The sequence below is a fragment of the Acyrthosiphon pisum genome, chromosome A2 (genome assembly GCF_005508785.2).
Source record: "Acyrthosiphon pisum isolate AL4f chromosome A2, pea_aphid_22Mar2018_4r6ur, whole genome shotgun sequence".
NCBI lineage: Eukaryota > Metazoa > Arthropoda > Insecta > Hemiptera > Aphididae > Acyrthosiphon > Acyrthosiphon pisum.
The window spans coordinates 102,702,403-102,718,609 of record NC_042495.1 but is presented as its reverse complement, the minus strand read 5'-3'; the positions used below and the strand labels follow the sequence as shown (position 1 = coordinate 102,718,609).

Sequence of the window (16,207 nt, the reverse complement as noted above, 5' to 3'; positions counted from 1 at the left end):
AAAATTATACGAATAAAAAATATTTAAAAATATAATTTTTTAAGAAAAACGTTTTTTTATAAGCGACTTGAAACTATGTAAAAAAATATTTTCAAAAAATTTTATACTTTTTGAAATAATGAGTGTTCTATGATAAAAGAATCACTCAGTATATTTAACATAATATACTTTCTTTTCTAGACGGTAGGCATACCTACTAAATATATTTGTATAATATTGCTTGTATTATAGGTATACTTACGTGGAAAAATCAATACGATTTGTTGCTATATCAATTCATAATTTGTCCTACATACCTATAGGGTAGGTAACGTATAATATATAATAGGTAATATATACTTTTAAAACTTATTCAATAGAAAAAAAATTTTAATAATACTGTTAGGAGACTGGATCTGAAATCGACATCAGGTTTGTGGTCGTAAGCCATAGCAGGGACGTAGGAAGCCAAAATAAAATAATATATTAACTGGCATCATAATACTTATGTTCTAAAATTTGTCGCAGGATTAATTTGTATACGATTTTACTGCAGTCTAGGCCGAAATTAGACCAGTTTCTTAGGACGTATATATCAGTTTTATTAACGGAGATTAGTCAACTGCGCTTAAATTACCTTTTTACGAGCCAACTGTGCTCGGATATAATATAAATACATGTAGATACCTACTATATATCCCGATATTGGCTTAGTGGCAAGTGCGTAAAGTCGAATAGATATATGTTTAGAAATTAAAATATAGGTACCTTAGTACCTACATACTTGCATTACATATGTTTGGCGTGTTAATGAAATGTACTAAATATTACTCGTCGAAGTCATTATAAATAAAAAAAGTTGGTCTTACAATATATTACTATATTATGTAAAGAAATATACATATAACGTATACGGTACCAGTTAAGTACCGTACTTATATATTTAAAATTATGTAGAAATTACTAATTAGGTACCTATAGACACCTATTATAGTGTCCTAGTTTTAATATTTATTTATTTTCTATAAGTTCTGATATAGGACACTAATATAGATATAGGTACTATTTTTATAAAAGTACAATTAGAAATAATATATCCAATAAAATCTTTTATCATAATATTATGTACTAATTTGGCATCCGGTTGACAGTCTTGTACAGTTGTACCGCGCATAAATACTGGATGGTTAGTGGTTACGATTCCATATGTGGTATACATTTTGATATTTGATAAATACTATATTTTTATATTATGGTACAAGACTACAACAGACCTACAGAGTATTATATGGGAAGATGAAGGATTGTGTATCGACATAACTGCATCAAACGCAGTCGACTGAGATCATCCTGTTGAAAAACCCTCGAAAAACAACCCTCTATAATGCAGCTGTTGGCTCCTGACATGGACGATAATCGCTTCGTAGATCGGTAAAGTTGGCATTATTTAAAAAAAAAGTTAAATTACATTTACCTATAGATTTATAAAACCAAGAGACGCATCCACATAGTTTCCTGCTGGTGTCCATTCGGCATTGAATCATGCATGCACTAAACGTGTAGTTGGAATCTGTCAATAACGATATCTCATCTGGAAAAACGCATTTCCTTTGCTTTATCGTCAACTGTCGAGCGCCTTCGGTGGTGTACGTTTGTTTGCTGTTGAAATATATTTTTGCTATCCTCCTGGTCCACAAGTGTTGCGGTAACGAGTCTACAATTAACATGTCGTCCATGCTGTGTATGAATACCTGCCGCATCATTGACAATACAATTACAGGGAGCTTATACTTTTGTACTTAAATACTTAATATTACCTAGGTGAAGACAGGATATGTATTAACGGAAGGACGCATTGGTGTACTTGGAGGGTGCGATGGGCGAATCACCCATCATTACAATTGTCATATTAGGTAACAATTTGATTAATTTTTTTTATTTATTCACGTTTAAATGAAAAAAACCCAGAGCCATTCCATACCAAGAGTTGTATCTCCTCAAATCGTCGAGTTGTACCTATTTAGATACACTTAAGTGAAGAGAAGTTGGTAGTAGGCTGTAGACTGTAGTAGGTGATATAGATAGATACACCTATTATAAGGCTATATGTACGTCGCATGTAGAGCTACTTTAATTTGTTGTGCTTTTCGTGCCATATTGCACATGCTTCTTACCTTTAACGGGTTTTTAGTTACGTTGTCCATGTTAAATGTGATTGTCAGCTTGTTGTCCGTTTCGAAGACGTATTCTATGTTGGCCTTTGAATAATTTTCGGCCATCCTGTCGACCGATAAATAAAATAAATTCAAGGGTGCTGATAACTTGCGTCATACTTATATATAGGTATAATACATAAATGTATGCGTATTGTGAAAGAGTGAAAAACGTTAACCGTGTCGGGTCGCATTATTTGCATTACCATGGCCAATCCAGTACCACGTGTTTGGCGTTGAAACTGTAACAAAATCCGTATTCGGTGAACACCGGCTCAAACCCCAAACAACAGTTGTATGGTTCGCCTTTGAACGTGCAGTCGTATAGTAATTCCTCGCAATGATATACTACCTATACGTCAAGCATCGTAATAGTTATTACTTACTAGTTAATAGTTATAAATAATATAGTAGCTAATTTGTAATAATATAAAGTGAAGTATTACTTGATATGCTAAATCTTTAAACTTATCCTTTGGTAGCCAATCGTATTCAGAAAATTGTTCAAACATTTGGACGTTATCGTACGAGAACGACGCTATTTCGTTAATGAATTTTAAAAATATCTCGACACGCTCATTTTCGGTGTTATTGTCGTACACACTAAAGCAATATATGTTTAAAGTTATATTATACAAGTACCTATATACAATAACGAAATTTAATTTTATCATTTGAGAATCAAGAGTCTGAGAATATGGTAGGTACATGACAATGCAATGGCGTAGCCAGGATTTTTCTCCGGGGGTAGGGCTGATCAACTCTTACACTGTGGTGGCTTACCTTGGTTCTTCCATAAGTGTATAACAAAATGTTAATACTTATACCTAGTCAATTTTTAAATATTTTAAATACAATTTAAGATTTTTTGAGAGACTATCATAGACCATTAAAATAATTTTAATTGTTAGAAAATTTTCTTAACATTTCGGTTCCCCCCCCCCCCCCCCCCCGAATACGCCGCTGTGACAATGTGAGACATGCTGATGTTTGATAAAAACAATAACTAATCAAGACTCCATATAATTTTAAACGTTTCATACATAATTGTATGTGTAATGTCTAAACAGTGATTGTGTAAGCATACTAATCCCACTTTTAACTCTGAATAATGTTAATTCCAATTTCCAATTTGTTAAGGGGACTCTTTTCTGAGTCTCCTTGCGTCTACCAACCTTAACCCCTGTCACTAATATTTTACATTTTAAATAATTACCTATGTGGCACAATTTATTCATCAAAGCTCATATTTAATTGTTTATTTGCAATCTCAAGTGCTGAAATGATAATCTATATTTTTAGATTTTCTATAGTTTCAACTTTTTGTAGTGCACAACAGTTCAAATAAACAATAATTACGTCTAACCATTTTTTTTTCGGAGGTACATAAAACGATTACGTGTCCTTGTAGACTGTAGTTAATCACATAAAATAAATGCATAATATATTATAATATATCATATAACAATAATATACCTATAGAAATAGAAACATACAAATTCTGTGCACTAGCGGTAGGTAAATAAAAAAGTATCCCTACCTGCCTATTTGCTATAGAAATACTCGCGTTATATCATCAAAATATGTTCACCTCGTGACGTAATCCCACACTTTTTCATCGGAAGTTGGTCTTTTAGGACATACTGTTATAGCTGGAAATTGTACGTCCCAGCTGTGGAAGTCCGTATCTAAACCGGTGATGGTCGGACTTGTTTGAAACTTCTCCCAGAGCGATATTATAATGATAGAAGTGACAACGATTCCCACAGATAAGAAACTAAACCACATGAACCTATATAAAATATTGAAATATATAATATATGACTATATGAGTCTTAAACACAAATATTTCCTTTTAAAATATAATTATTTTACTATTTCTAAGCAATTTTTCGTTGCTGTAAAGAGTCTATATTATATAATGTGGTTATAATATTGTTAATGTTATATATTGAATTACAATTAAACTAATTATTACTAAACTATTCTTTTATTTACTTTTATTGTCATTTTAAGTTTATAATAATTTATAACTATAATAATATTATACATAATAGGTACCTATAGGCTACAATAATTACTTATGTACCTATTTCATTATTCATTAACATGAATTTTTTTTAATTGATTAATTATAAATATTTTTATTTGTCAAGTCGAGCACTGGATATGAGTGATATGTATTTATATAATTATAAGACATTGTCTTTGTGTATAATATATTATTATATAAAAATTTCAAAAATCAGGATTTGTATAAATTTATAATTATAGAAAGAATGGTGGCGAAGAATAAGGATACTCGATGAATCGTACTGTATAATGAATATTTTATCTTCATTTTTCATTGCTGATATTTTTTCCTCGGTCGTCCGTTACCCGTGAGACAAGTGTAATTTTAATCAAATTAATCTAAATACCGTTCGTGAAGTGGTCGATCGCTTTGTGCTATGTATCTAACGCCATGTAATGTACTGTGATTGAAAAATTCGTTGAACTGGAGACGCATGCTGGTCTTCAATAGCTTTGTTTTCGACGTGTCGACTTTCTCTGTGTTACTCAAACCGTCAAACATTGTTAATGTTGTTTCTCCGACGGTTTACTTTGTATTGTAACGAACAAGCACCGTTGAATGTGTTTATATTCATGCAGGTATAATTGACTGTGAAAACGCGAAAAAGTTATCTCTGTCAATCTGGCGTGTACGAAATATATACTCAAATTATTGGTGTCGAACAAGGGTACCTATATATTTATTTATTGATTTATTTTGGATTTAATGTTTGACACGGATAACAATTATTATGACTATAATATATTATATGGGCTATATACAGTATATTATACCTCATAGTTTACCTCAAATAGTTAACTAATGACATTGAAAATATTCATCGGCGAAAAATACTATATTACATTTGAATAAATATTTGATCTAGAGCTTTAATCCTTTAATCTAACCAACCACCATTATTTGAATAAAAATAACACAAAAAAAAATTATCCTATTATTAAAGGAGCGGCTTATTAGACAATTCGTATCATATCTCAGAATTTATATCGATTTAATATTATGATGTATATAGTCGTATAGACGTTATAATATTATATAGTTATCTATCATATTAAGTATTAACCATTAGATAATTAAATTTAATATTAATATATTTTTTTATAAAGTTTTACTTAGACAATAGGTAATTAGGTACAGTATTCCACATTGGTCACTGTATTTTTTTTTGTAAGCGATGTAATAACTATTAACTAGAATAATAATCGTCTTCATTCATTACTAAATTATAGGTACCTACAAATTAGTGTGTATTATTCGTTGGGTTAGATGTTTATGGCTTTATATATATATATGTTTGTTTTAACCATATGAATATTGCAAACCAAACTAGAGCAGAAGCAGTTAAATAATATTTTATTTATTTTTATATTTTATGCTGTTTTGTTTTTTAACTAACTAATAATTTTTTTAAATAATTTGTTGTCTTTCTTAAATTTTAGATTTTAAAAAATATTTAAATTCATAAGTTTTTTTTATTAGATTTATTTCGTACATGTGCGCTCATTCACGCTACACAAACGTGTCATTCATGCTTTTACAGACATATATTGTTAGTATCACATAGTTACAACTCCCGCGAATACGAATTGTTTAATTTCGACTAATAATCTAGGTATTAGAATATTTTGTATTGTAAAGTACATTTTGAATGAACAATCCAATTTTTAATATATTTATGTATTATGTGTATTTTAATATAATATTATGTTTGATTGTTTTAAGGACATTATTTTATATTTTTTGGACATATTCGCATGCAATTTTTTTTTAGAGTTTAAAAACTCTAATGTCATGTTTTGAAAAGCACCAGTGTTAGTATGATTATAACTGGTACAGCTGTTGAACTGTATAAGGGACTTATTGATATTTACACTTAAATACATGATATATGCGTTTAAATTTAAATAACTATTGTTTATTGAAAAGTAAATCATAATAATGTTTGATAGTTGAATTAAATGTAGGTAAGTTTTAATAATATAGTTTTTGTAATTGTTAAAAACAATATTTTTTCATTAATTCAATGGGAAAAAATAGTTTATTTTGTTAATTAATTTAGCTACATTTTTTCTCTAAACATTTTAATATCACACAGTTGAATATTATTAACATACGTCACTGTATATATGAGCCTTCACGTTCATTCGTTATTCCTGTCTCCAATCCCTTCACTCTATAATTAGACTCACTCCCCCACCGCAAAACGCGTCAACGGCAGTCCTTGGACGTATATAAAAACAAATATAGAATTTCTTTAATTTGTTTATTTTTCCGTCTTTTTTTTGTAATTGTTTTTACACGTAAAGGTTGATATTTATTATTTTGTGTGCAGTTTGGCAAAAGGCGACTTTAACGACGGAGGCGTAAGTGTGTACTGCATAATATATACGATGACTTTTTTTTTAAATCGTATATTTTCTTTTCGTCGTTTTCGGCATCGGTGGAAGGGACGCGGGTGTATTATAGTATACAGCAGTGAGTCGTGTGTTCCAAAATTAAACTTCAGCCAAATGGATCACCGACACGGTTGTGTCTAGAGTGTACGGTTTAGTGTACACCGCGCCGTCATCTCGTCGTGTCGCTCTTTTGACTGCGCTGTACCGCAAATCAGCATGACGACGGCGCAATGTTTTCGTCGTTAAAGTTTTCCACGCTGCGATCGAAGAAACACACGTCTCCGAAGCAAACCGTGCAACACCGGAAGTCCACGAGCAAATGTAAGGAGCCTACACGTGAGCAACATTGTATACCTACGTTCGAAAATATATGACATATTATATATGAGCGGGGCTAGGTAAATTGGGTCCGCATCGAATGTGTGTACATTTTAAACGCGGTAAATTGAGTCCCGAAGAAAAAAGCTAGTATAGGTATAAATTGGGTCCGGGCTTTAAACCCACTTTCCCACCGGGTAGTACCCACCGTTTATACCACAATTATAAAATTTGACTTCTATAATAAAGATTATAAGCACGTCATGAATTTTACTTTAATTATAATGAAATTCATTTTTTAATTTTTACAATTTTTACCTCAAGATTTTTAATTTATAAAATTTATACCATAATTATAAAATTTTACATCTGAACAAGATTATTAGATTAAAAAAAAAATTGAACTAAAAGACTAACCTTTTTTTACCAGGACTCAACTTACCTAATACTTCTTTTTTTCCCGGGACCCAATTAACCGAGAAAAGGTTATTCGGTACTCAGTTTATCAATCCCGATTTGAACGGTCAACGGAAAATTTACGATCGCGTTCTTGTAAGTTGTAATTTTTCATTTTAGGGCTTCTGGACAAGGTGTGTTCGACTCAGAAAAGCGAAGACAAACGAATGGTCTCCAAGCACGCGATTTACGAGTCCAGCAACTACACAGATCAATGTACGGGTATAATATTTCCATACTATACACAATATATAATAATACAAATATAATTTTGTTTATGAATCCTGAGGCTTTATTTTTCGGCTTAAGCTGAATATAAAATAATATATAAGATAATCAATAGAGAATACATAAATTAACTTAATAGTATATAATATAGGCACTCTGTACACGCACATTATTGCTGTAAAAGTCTTAATTGTTCAATATTATGTAGGTAGCTATATTATTATAACCAATTATCTATATTGTTTAATTAATTATGGAGCTTCGCATGGGAAGTAATGTATCTGTAGAACTGTAAAGGTGCTATGAAAATATTAAGATCACGCCAAAAGATCATTTTTGAGCATAATATATATTAGATACTTTATTATAATATCTAGTAATAGATATTAAATATTTAAAATAGATAAAAGTATATGAAAATATAAAAGTTAAAATCTTATCATATGAAAAGTTAATAAGGCTCAGACGATTAAGGATATTGAAACAGTTAGAAAACACATCTATACATGTTTGTTTTCACAAAAACCCAAGTTTCTTATAACTTGATAGGTATTTTAGTTTGTATACGTCTTTAGTCTTTATTTTCAGATCAGTATGTGAAGCACAAAATCATAGACGTGTTCATCGAACGAGAAGACGGTAGTCTCGGGATAGTGCTGCGTGGTGGTGCACATCCGGACCCTGACATGTGCAAGCCGTTGACCGTGACGCACGTCAGACCCGATGGACCTGCCGACAGGTTTGTAACTATTAAAATTTAAATTAAGTCCAGATTTTTGTTCAAACGATGTTAATTGATAAAAATTAATAACTCTTCATAATTCATAATCATAAATAATGTTATACACTTACATTATTATGAATTATGATCAGTGATCATGGCTTTGTGGATATTGGGACTATGTGAAAAATGTTTTTGGCGAGCCTCTATTCAGTGGCGTTAGTGCGTTACACTTTGGGGGCTTCGAATGCTTCGATGATAGTATGAACCAGCAATGAACCTGTATGAGAATATTTTATTATATGAAAACAATTCGTTCCAGCTAATTAACAACCAATTAATTCCATAAAATAAAACGGATACTGTAATAAATAAAAATTATTAAATAATTACAAACTAATCAATTATTATTAATAATAAATCCAAAATATGTAATAAACTAATAAACGTCGACCCCACTGGTCATTCTGTTAGAATGACAGTTCATATAGTAACCTATTTACGGTTATACATGGCTATGTGCCTATGTCTCTACCTAACTGTGGTTATTTTCAACATCCATTTAGATACTAATTGTGCTTCTCTCTCTCACTATAGCATATATTATATTTACAATGTTAATTACCTCTTTATTCTTCCATTGAGCTAAAATTCTCCTACATTAATGTTATTTTCAGTTTCATCCAATAATGCCATCACAAAAAAAAATGTTGTTATTATTACTATTATTACTTTTTTATTAATTGTTATTAGGTACTTATTATCATTATTTTTTTTCTCTTACGTTTGGTCACTCTCAAAATAATAGTTAAAATACAATAATTTCTGTCAAAATGTTATTGAATAAAAAAAACCGTCAACCATCAATAATTGCTCAATGGTATATTTTTTTTCTGACTGGCCGTGGGAATACCATAAACGCGTAGGGCTCTATGCGGGGTACAGTCAATTGGTCGTATGAAATTGGTCTGAGACTTATCAAACTGATAGATACTTGAAGTATACGACAAATTTGTTACGCGTCCAATTGATTAAAAACCCGCTCTAGGTGACGACTCAATGTGAAATGCCTTCAAGAGGGTCTTGCATACAATACCTCTATCCTGCTGTCATCATATACATATTACATTACCATAACATTTTAAATATAAACGTTTTTAATAGAGGACAGAGGTATTAATATAAAGAAATAGACTGTACAGGAAATTTAAATTTCAGTATTTAATTGATACAAATATACAATAACCGTAGAAGCAATAAGCATATTATGTATATATTAATACAATAGGCACATATCTAATCTATTGCTACATGCCTATATAGTTTATTTTTACTAAAAACTGTACACAAGGTGTAACAGAATGACCTGAAAAATTAAATAACTTTTGTTCTAATCAATATTAAATTGTTTTAAATATATAATTAATAGACGCTCGCACTACAATTTCTGTATAAAGTTGCTGATTTTCATTTTTTAATACCTACTGAAGATAAAAATGTTAAATGTAATTAAAACTTTTTTATTAAAAGTTCAAAATAGCTATTTTTTAAATCTAATTATTAGACAGTTAATGTTGATGGTAAAAACGTGTATTTAAGCAAAGTAGTTTATTAATTAATTTTTTTTTAGATTCTGAGCGGAGCGAGGAAGCTATTGGTTTTACAATGGTGTTTATTTTTTATTTTTATATCCTGTATACAAAATTTCTACCAGAAGGAGTGCTTCGATTTCAACATATAGTACCTTATCTTTTAGCAAATTGGATCAAGATGGTACTTTAAAGAGGTCATTTTTTGATTTTCTCAATAATTATTAAATGCTACGGGGAAAACCACCGAAAAATTACGAAAAAACGCTAAAAATGTGATTTTAATTTCTAACGCTTTGTTTATCACCATAGAAACGAATAAAAAATAATAATATTATAATATTAATTCAACTTACATGATAAAATAAATAATAACAATATAAAATATCCAGACTGACAAACCGTCTCCGCTCAGAATCGTTTTTCTTATGCAATGATATTATATCATTGAATTCAATTATAATGCAATGCATTATACAATGACTCACTTGTAATCTACTGTACAGCAGAGCAACATCCACTTACCTGCTTTTTTAAATATTAATACCTATTTTTTTGAAGTACCTAAATTAATTTTAAACGTAAAACCTAACTTTTTTCAAAATATTCTTTTTGGAAATTCTCGGTCTTAAGTAAATCTTAAATTATTCATTGTCCATAGTATATGATATTCATAATTTTTTCATACGTTGAACTACTATCAATTTTGTTTTTCATCTGTCAGTGTCTTTCTGTTACTACTTACTATATATAATCTGTATAGATATAGTGTTGTTACTTGTTCGTGACTACAAAATATTAGGTTAATAAATAAGTGAAGTACCTAATTTATGTTTAATACATTGATTTATTTTTAGAGAAGGCACAATTAAGGTTGGTGATCATTTATTAGCCGTCGACGGCGTTTCATTGAATGGCTTGATATTGGCTGACGCTGATGCAATACTCAGACAGTCGGACGGAGCATGCCGATTGACCGTGCGATACCAAGTATCAGCGGCGGATCGAGTAGGTAACACCACTTGTCCAATGTTGGTTGAAGTTGAAAGTCCAAGACCACACCAATTAGGCTTAACTTTGACAAACACGATCAATAATAGCGCGGTCGTAGTTGATCACGTAAAACCTGGTAGCATTGCCGAGCGGTAAGTATATCTTATTGACCGTACGGCCGTACCTGTAGATTTAATTTTTATATACACATTACAATATCAATATAATAGTATATTGAAACAAATTTAGAATTTAAGCTGGCGATCTTTAATAAGACTCTAATATACTAACCATATATACCATATTGACAATGCATATTACCGTGATGTGAAATTATATTTTGCCGAAGATGTGGTGCTATATTTCCTGGTGACCAGATAGTGGCCGTCAATGACACAAGGGTGGCCGGGTTAAGGACAGCGGCCAGTGATGTGTACAAGCTGCTACGAACGTGTGGAGGAGCTCAGTCCACTCTCAGACTAGAAATAATACCAGCATTTACCACAGACTTAATACACGCCGAATGTAAGTTCGAATGTATCATAAAATTCCGTATTCGAACATACCCGTCCAAGTTATATAATTGTTCTAAAACGTTGTTTTTTCAACGTCGATCAATTTATTTCATATTTTTGTGTAACCAACCATCATTCTATAGGCTTGTAACCATGATTATGTGCATATTAAACATAAACTCGTATGGCTTGTAAATTTAAATTGCACAATTCATATTTTCTAATTAAAAATTAAGTTATATCAAAGTTATTATCAACGTAAATAAGTAGGTACCTAATTTCGTCGCGGAAGTAATGCGCAAGCAATTCCCGCGGCGCCGTCGGTTGCAAACTAAAAAAAAAAAAAAAAAAGTAGGTGCCTAATAAAGTTCTCGAGCAGTTTTTGGGATTTTCTTTATTGCATTCCCATCAAATATGCTACTTGCATTAGGTATAGGTACTAAGGTACCGATATATTTATGTAAAATTTTTATAATACATACCCTAACCTATTACCTACACGTTTATAGATTGCTCGTCGTACGATTCGCGTCAACATTTGTACTCCGTCTACGAAGATCCCATCGATCCGGTAGTTTGGGAACCAACGGAAACGCGTAAGCTTGTTCATTATATTATAATAGTCATGTAGACTTTGTCGTCTGATCATTATACCATAATTTAAAAATAAATATTTTAAATTTTAACAAAAATTATTATGTGCATAGACAACGTGGTCCGAGTAGATTACACTATATTGACTTTGGTGGCAGACGAAAATGGTCGGTTCGGAATGGATATTCGATCGAATAACTTGGCACTCGTCGTTTGTTATATTGAACCGGGGGGACCCACTGACAGGTTTATTGCATATTAAATGTCCTTTTTCCTGTAACTTTCTCGTTTAATTAAATATTTTTTTTTTCCTAGGACTGGTTGCGTGCAAGTTGGCGATCGTATACTCTCTGTGAACGGGTGCAAGAGCACCAGTTTCGTGCCATTATTCCAGCAACCACTGCACGATTTTTTAGGACCCGAAGTAAAAAATGCCTGCATTAAGGTGGAGTTTGATATAACAGACTTTGTAGTTCCCACGTCGGGAGAATTCACAGTGAAGCTGCTGAAAAACGACTACAGAAGTCTCGGAATCACAATAACAGGTATAAACCGTGATCGTATATGTATATTGCGTATAATAATAATATGTACAAGTACCTACAGTGTATAATATAATACAATGACAATAATCTGTTTTCGCATTTGTTATGCTATGTGGACATTTGTAACTATTGATCATATCACATTAATCGGTGCTCGTATGTATTGTATTATAGACGATGGCAACGGGCAAGTGTGTATTTCGGAAATCGTACCTGGATCTATAGCTCATCGGTCGGGCACGTTAAAAATAAGCGACACATTGTTGGCCGTGAATAATAAATCACTGAGTGATTGCACTAGACAAGAAGCAAGTAGTATACTCCAAGAAGCCGGAGACGTGGTGACGCTGCGAGTACGGACTTCCAATACAGCGATAGGTAATATATTATATGCGATTTATTCACTTGCGATATACGTCTTATAACTTAAAACTGCAGTGGTAGAAGTGGGGGGGGGGATACGGTGGGATGGCATCGCTCCGCTTTTTATAATTTATATTTTCCACCCCTCCCCTTATTTTGTCGAAAATAATATATCGCCCTTATAATTAGATAGTTTTATAATATTAGTTTTACAAAAATACAATGAATAATGGCAATAATTATTTAATTATAAATAAGTATTATTACATTTTTGATAAGAAATAAGTACCTACCCATGGCTTAAATATATTTAAGTAGGTATATTTAAGTCATGTACCTACCAACCTATTTGTTTGTTCGTTTAAATTGCACCATTATGTGACACCTAGATTTTATAAATCTAAACGTACTTTCTAATTTCTTCCACTTTTACGTTGATAAAATAATATCTTAATTTAAGTCTAGGGACGTTAGGACTGTTAGGAGCTTACATGTTTTTCAATAATCATTCAAATCACAGCTAAAAAATATTTACATTTGTTTCATAATACTAGGTAGGAGTTTGAGCCAATATTTTTTATTTTACATATATTTAGCTCTTTTTCCATAAAAGTGTATATTTTGTTATATACTCATATTTGTATTTGAAGTGCATTTTTTACATATTATTACCTATACAATATTTAATATAAATGTTCAAGAAATTGAAAAAAAATTGAGTAAAATGATTAAATATTATTTGATAATTGCAAAGGTGGGCAAGTTAATGAAAATAATTAACTCAAGTTAAGTCAAGAGGACACAAGATCGATAAGTTAAAAGTTAATAGAAAAAAAAATATGAACTTAACTCAGTTTAAAAAAAGTTAATCTATTTTTTTTTTAATTAGTATGTAAATCAAATAAAGAGTGAATGTGTCTTTATAGTTTCTGATTTATAAATTATAAAAACAATTTTATTGAACTTTTATCATGATGCACTGTATACCCTTTTACTTTTACTTTACTATTATTTACTAATTTAAACTATATACTCATCTCAAATTAATAATTTAACAAATATATTGTTTTACATAATATAGCAATTTAATAATATAAGTTATATAACATTAAAACATAACAATTGTCAATTTATAATATTTAAAATGATACATTTTTTAAAAACATTTATGATTGCAACTCGCATAATATATAATTTACAACTTAATAAAATATATGAATATACACAAAATTATGTTATATCAAGAAAAAGAACAGAAATGTTTGTGTTTTTGTATTGGATTATTTTTATTTTATACTGACATAGTAATATTTACGTATAAACGAAAAATTCAAAAAGTTTTTAACTTGATGGATTTTTTTAAAATCAACTGAGAAAAGCTAAGTTATTTCAACTGTAAGTTAAAATAGTTAAGTTCATAAGTTGATCAGAAAATAAACTAACTAGTTAAGTTGAAAAGTTTAAAAAAATTAACTTTTTAACTTAACTTTAACTTTTTAACTAGTTAATGCTCACCTTTGGATAATTGTAAAAATAAGACACCAAAATAAAAAGCAAAAATATATGCTATGAATATATAAAATTGTAGGTATTATAAAAAAAGGTATAAGGAGTTTAAGTTCCAATCTCCACGTTAATCAAAAACGTAATAATCAAAAACGTTTTCCATCCCCGCTGAAAACCTAAGTGATGTGTAAATTCCACTCTGAATTCCAATTAAAATGTCTATTAAAACAAATATATTGAGGTGAAACTAGCATTTGAAAAAAGCAAGTTTCAATTTGTTATCCGACGACAACTGTCCGGTGACGTCGTTATCAACAACATAAAGTTAAAATACTACCACAGTAGGTACATCAGTACCTATGAAGGATCCAATAATACGAGTAAATTATGAAATACTATACCAAGGACTCAACTCGTGTTTAATTTAAGCGATAAAATATTTCGGGACCTAACTTGAGTTTTCACTTAAATAGTACGGTTCATTCATTACCAGTGGACATTTAAACATTACGATTTATGAAACATGTAGTATAAAAAATTGGAATTACGTGGGTTAAATATGATTATTTGATTTGGTTTATTAGATGATTATGAAAACGAAGATGATTTGGTTCAGTACACAGTAGAACTATACAAAAAAGGAGAACCTTTGGGTATTACCATCACAGGTTCGGAAGATTCCCGATTACCAATTTCTATACAAGAATTATCACCAGGTATCAAAAATTACCAAAATATATTATTAAACATTAAGTTCTGGTTAAATTATTTAAAGAAATTACATACCTATTTAGTTTTGATTTCTCGTTTATTGCGAATTTACAGAAATAGGCTAATCAAAGTTAAATTAATATTGAGCATGCAAGTTTAATTATAATGTTCATGATTTTTATGATATTTAGTAACGTTTAAAAATTATTCTAAGCAGTTTTGATTAGTTGAGCTGTTTAATTTATTAAAAAGTCATATTATACGCTTGACTATACCGAACATTACGTATTTACGTGGTAAGTAAATCGTAAGTACGTATTTCAGATTCTGAGCAAAGCGATGAATGTATTGATTTTAAAATTATGTGTATTTTATTTTGTGTCTGTGTACACGACAAGTAGTCGAAATAATGGTTAGATTTTCAACTTCAGTATCTTGTTCGATAGGAAAGTGATTAACTAGTTGGTGCATTAGGAAGGCCAAAATTTAAAATTTATTTTATTTTATTTAGTTTTCAAAAGCACCGGCAAAAAAACAAAAAAAAATTAAGGAAAAACAGGAATTTATACGCAAAATCAGTTACCTATTGACAAAATAGATTTTGGTTTTTGATGTAACTCTAAAATAAATTACCGTAGATACTTGAAATTTTCATTGAATGTTTATATTAGCATTCTATTATCTATATACACCATAAAATTTGCTGTTCACGGACAATTTCAAATTTTAATTTCTTTAGTTTTTTTTTTCTATAAAGAATAATAACAATGTATGATATAACAAACTATTTTGTTTTCTTTATTAAAAAATATTGATACTTTAGCAATTGAAAATTATTTTAAATAATTTTTTTATAAGCATTTGAAAGGATGTAACACTGGTATTTGTCTTACACTTGTGTAACATAAGCAAAGTTACGCTCGGCAAGTGTAGCTTCGTTAGTTTAAAAAATTAGACCGATCGATTTCGGACCTATCTCATTTTTTTATGGGGGGTTCAAATGGGT

General features: G+C 30.2%; 2 protein-coding genes across 4 annotated transcripts in view; one reads left to right on the top strand and one right to left on the bottom strand.

Moving 5' to 3' along the window:
- Positions 1–5,146, bottom strand: part of LOC103309519 (sodium channel protein Nach-like) — a 7,403-nt gene extending 2,257 nt beyond the window's left edge. Inside the window, exons 1-6 of the mRNA XM_029489285.1 lie at positions 4,613–5,146; positions 3,784–3,984; positions 2,639–2,795; positions 2,399–2,544; positions 2,154–2,259; positions 1,454–1,730 (exon numbers count right to left, since the gene is read on the bottom strand). Coding sequence (XP_029345145.1) covers positions 1,454–1,730; positions 2,154–2,259; positions 2,399–2,544; positions 2,639–2,795; positions 3,784–3,984; positions 4,613–4,767 — 1,042 coding nt within the window. The 5' untranslated portion in view covers positions 4,768–5,146. The remainder of the gene's footprint in view (positions 1–1,453; positions 1,731–2,153; positions 2,260–2,398; positions 2,545–2,638; positions 2,796–3,783; positions 3,985–4,612) is intronic.
- A 1,610-nt stretch (positions 5,147–6,756) lies between these two features.
- The window catches only part of LOC100165716 (glutamate receptor-interacting protein 1), a 16,113-nt gene continuing 6,662 nt past the window's right edge, over positions 6,757–16,207 (top strand). Inside the window, exons 1-10 of one of the 3 annotated variants that reach the window (XM_001948099.5) lie at positions 6,757–6,983; positions 7,557–7,652; positions 8,253–8,403; positions 10,832–11,119; positions 11,317–11,492; positions 11,992–12,078; positions 12,190–12,322; positions 12,392–12,621; positions 12,796–12,999; positions 15,075–15,206. In XM_001948099.5, the coding sequence (XP_001948134.2) occupies positions 6,893–6,983; positions 7,557–7,652; positions 8,253–8,403; positions 10,832–11,119; positions 11,317–11,492; positions 11,992–12,078; positions 12,190–12,322; positions 12,392–12,621; positions 12,796–12,999; positions 15,075–15,206 (1,588 nt within the window). In that variant the 5' untranslated portion in view covers positions 6,757–6,892. Of the gene's footprint in view, positions 6,999–7,031; positions 7,061–7,556; positions 7,653–8,252; positions 8,404–10,831; positions 11,120–11,316; positions 11,493–11,991; positions 12,079–12,189; positions 12,323–12,391; positions 12,622–12,795; positions 13,000–15,074; positions 15,207–16,207 lie in introns of those variants that run through there. The other 2 variants (XM_008185111.3, XM_029489283.1) reach the window with 2 other exon arrangements.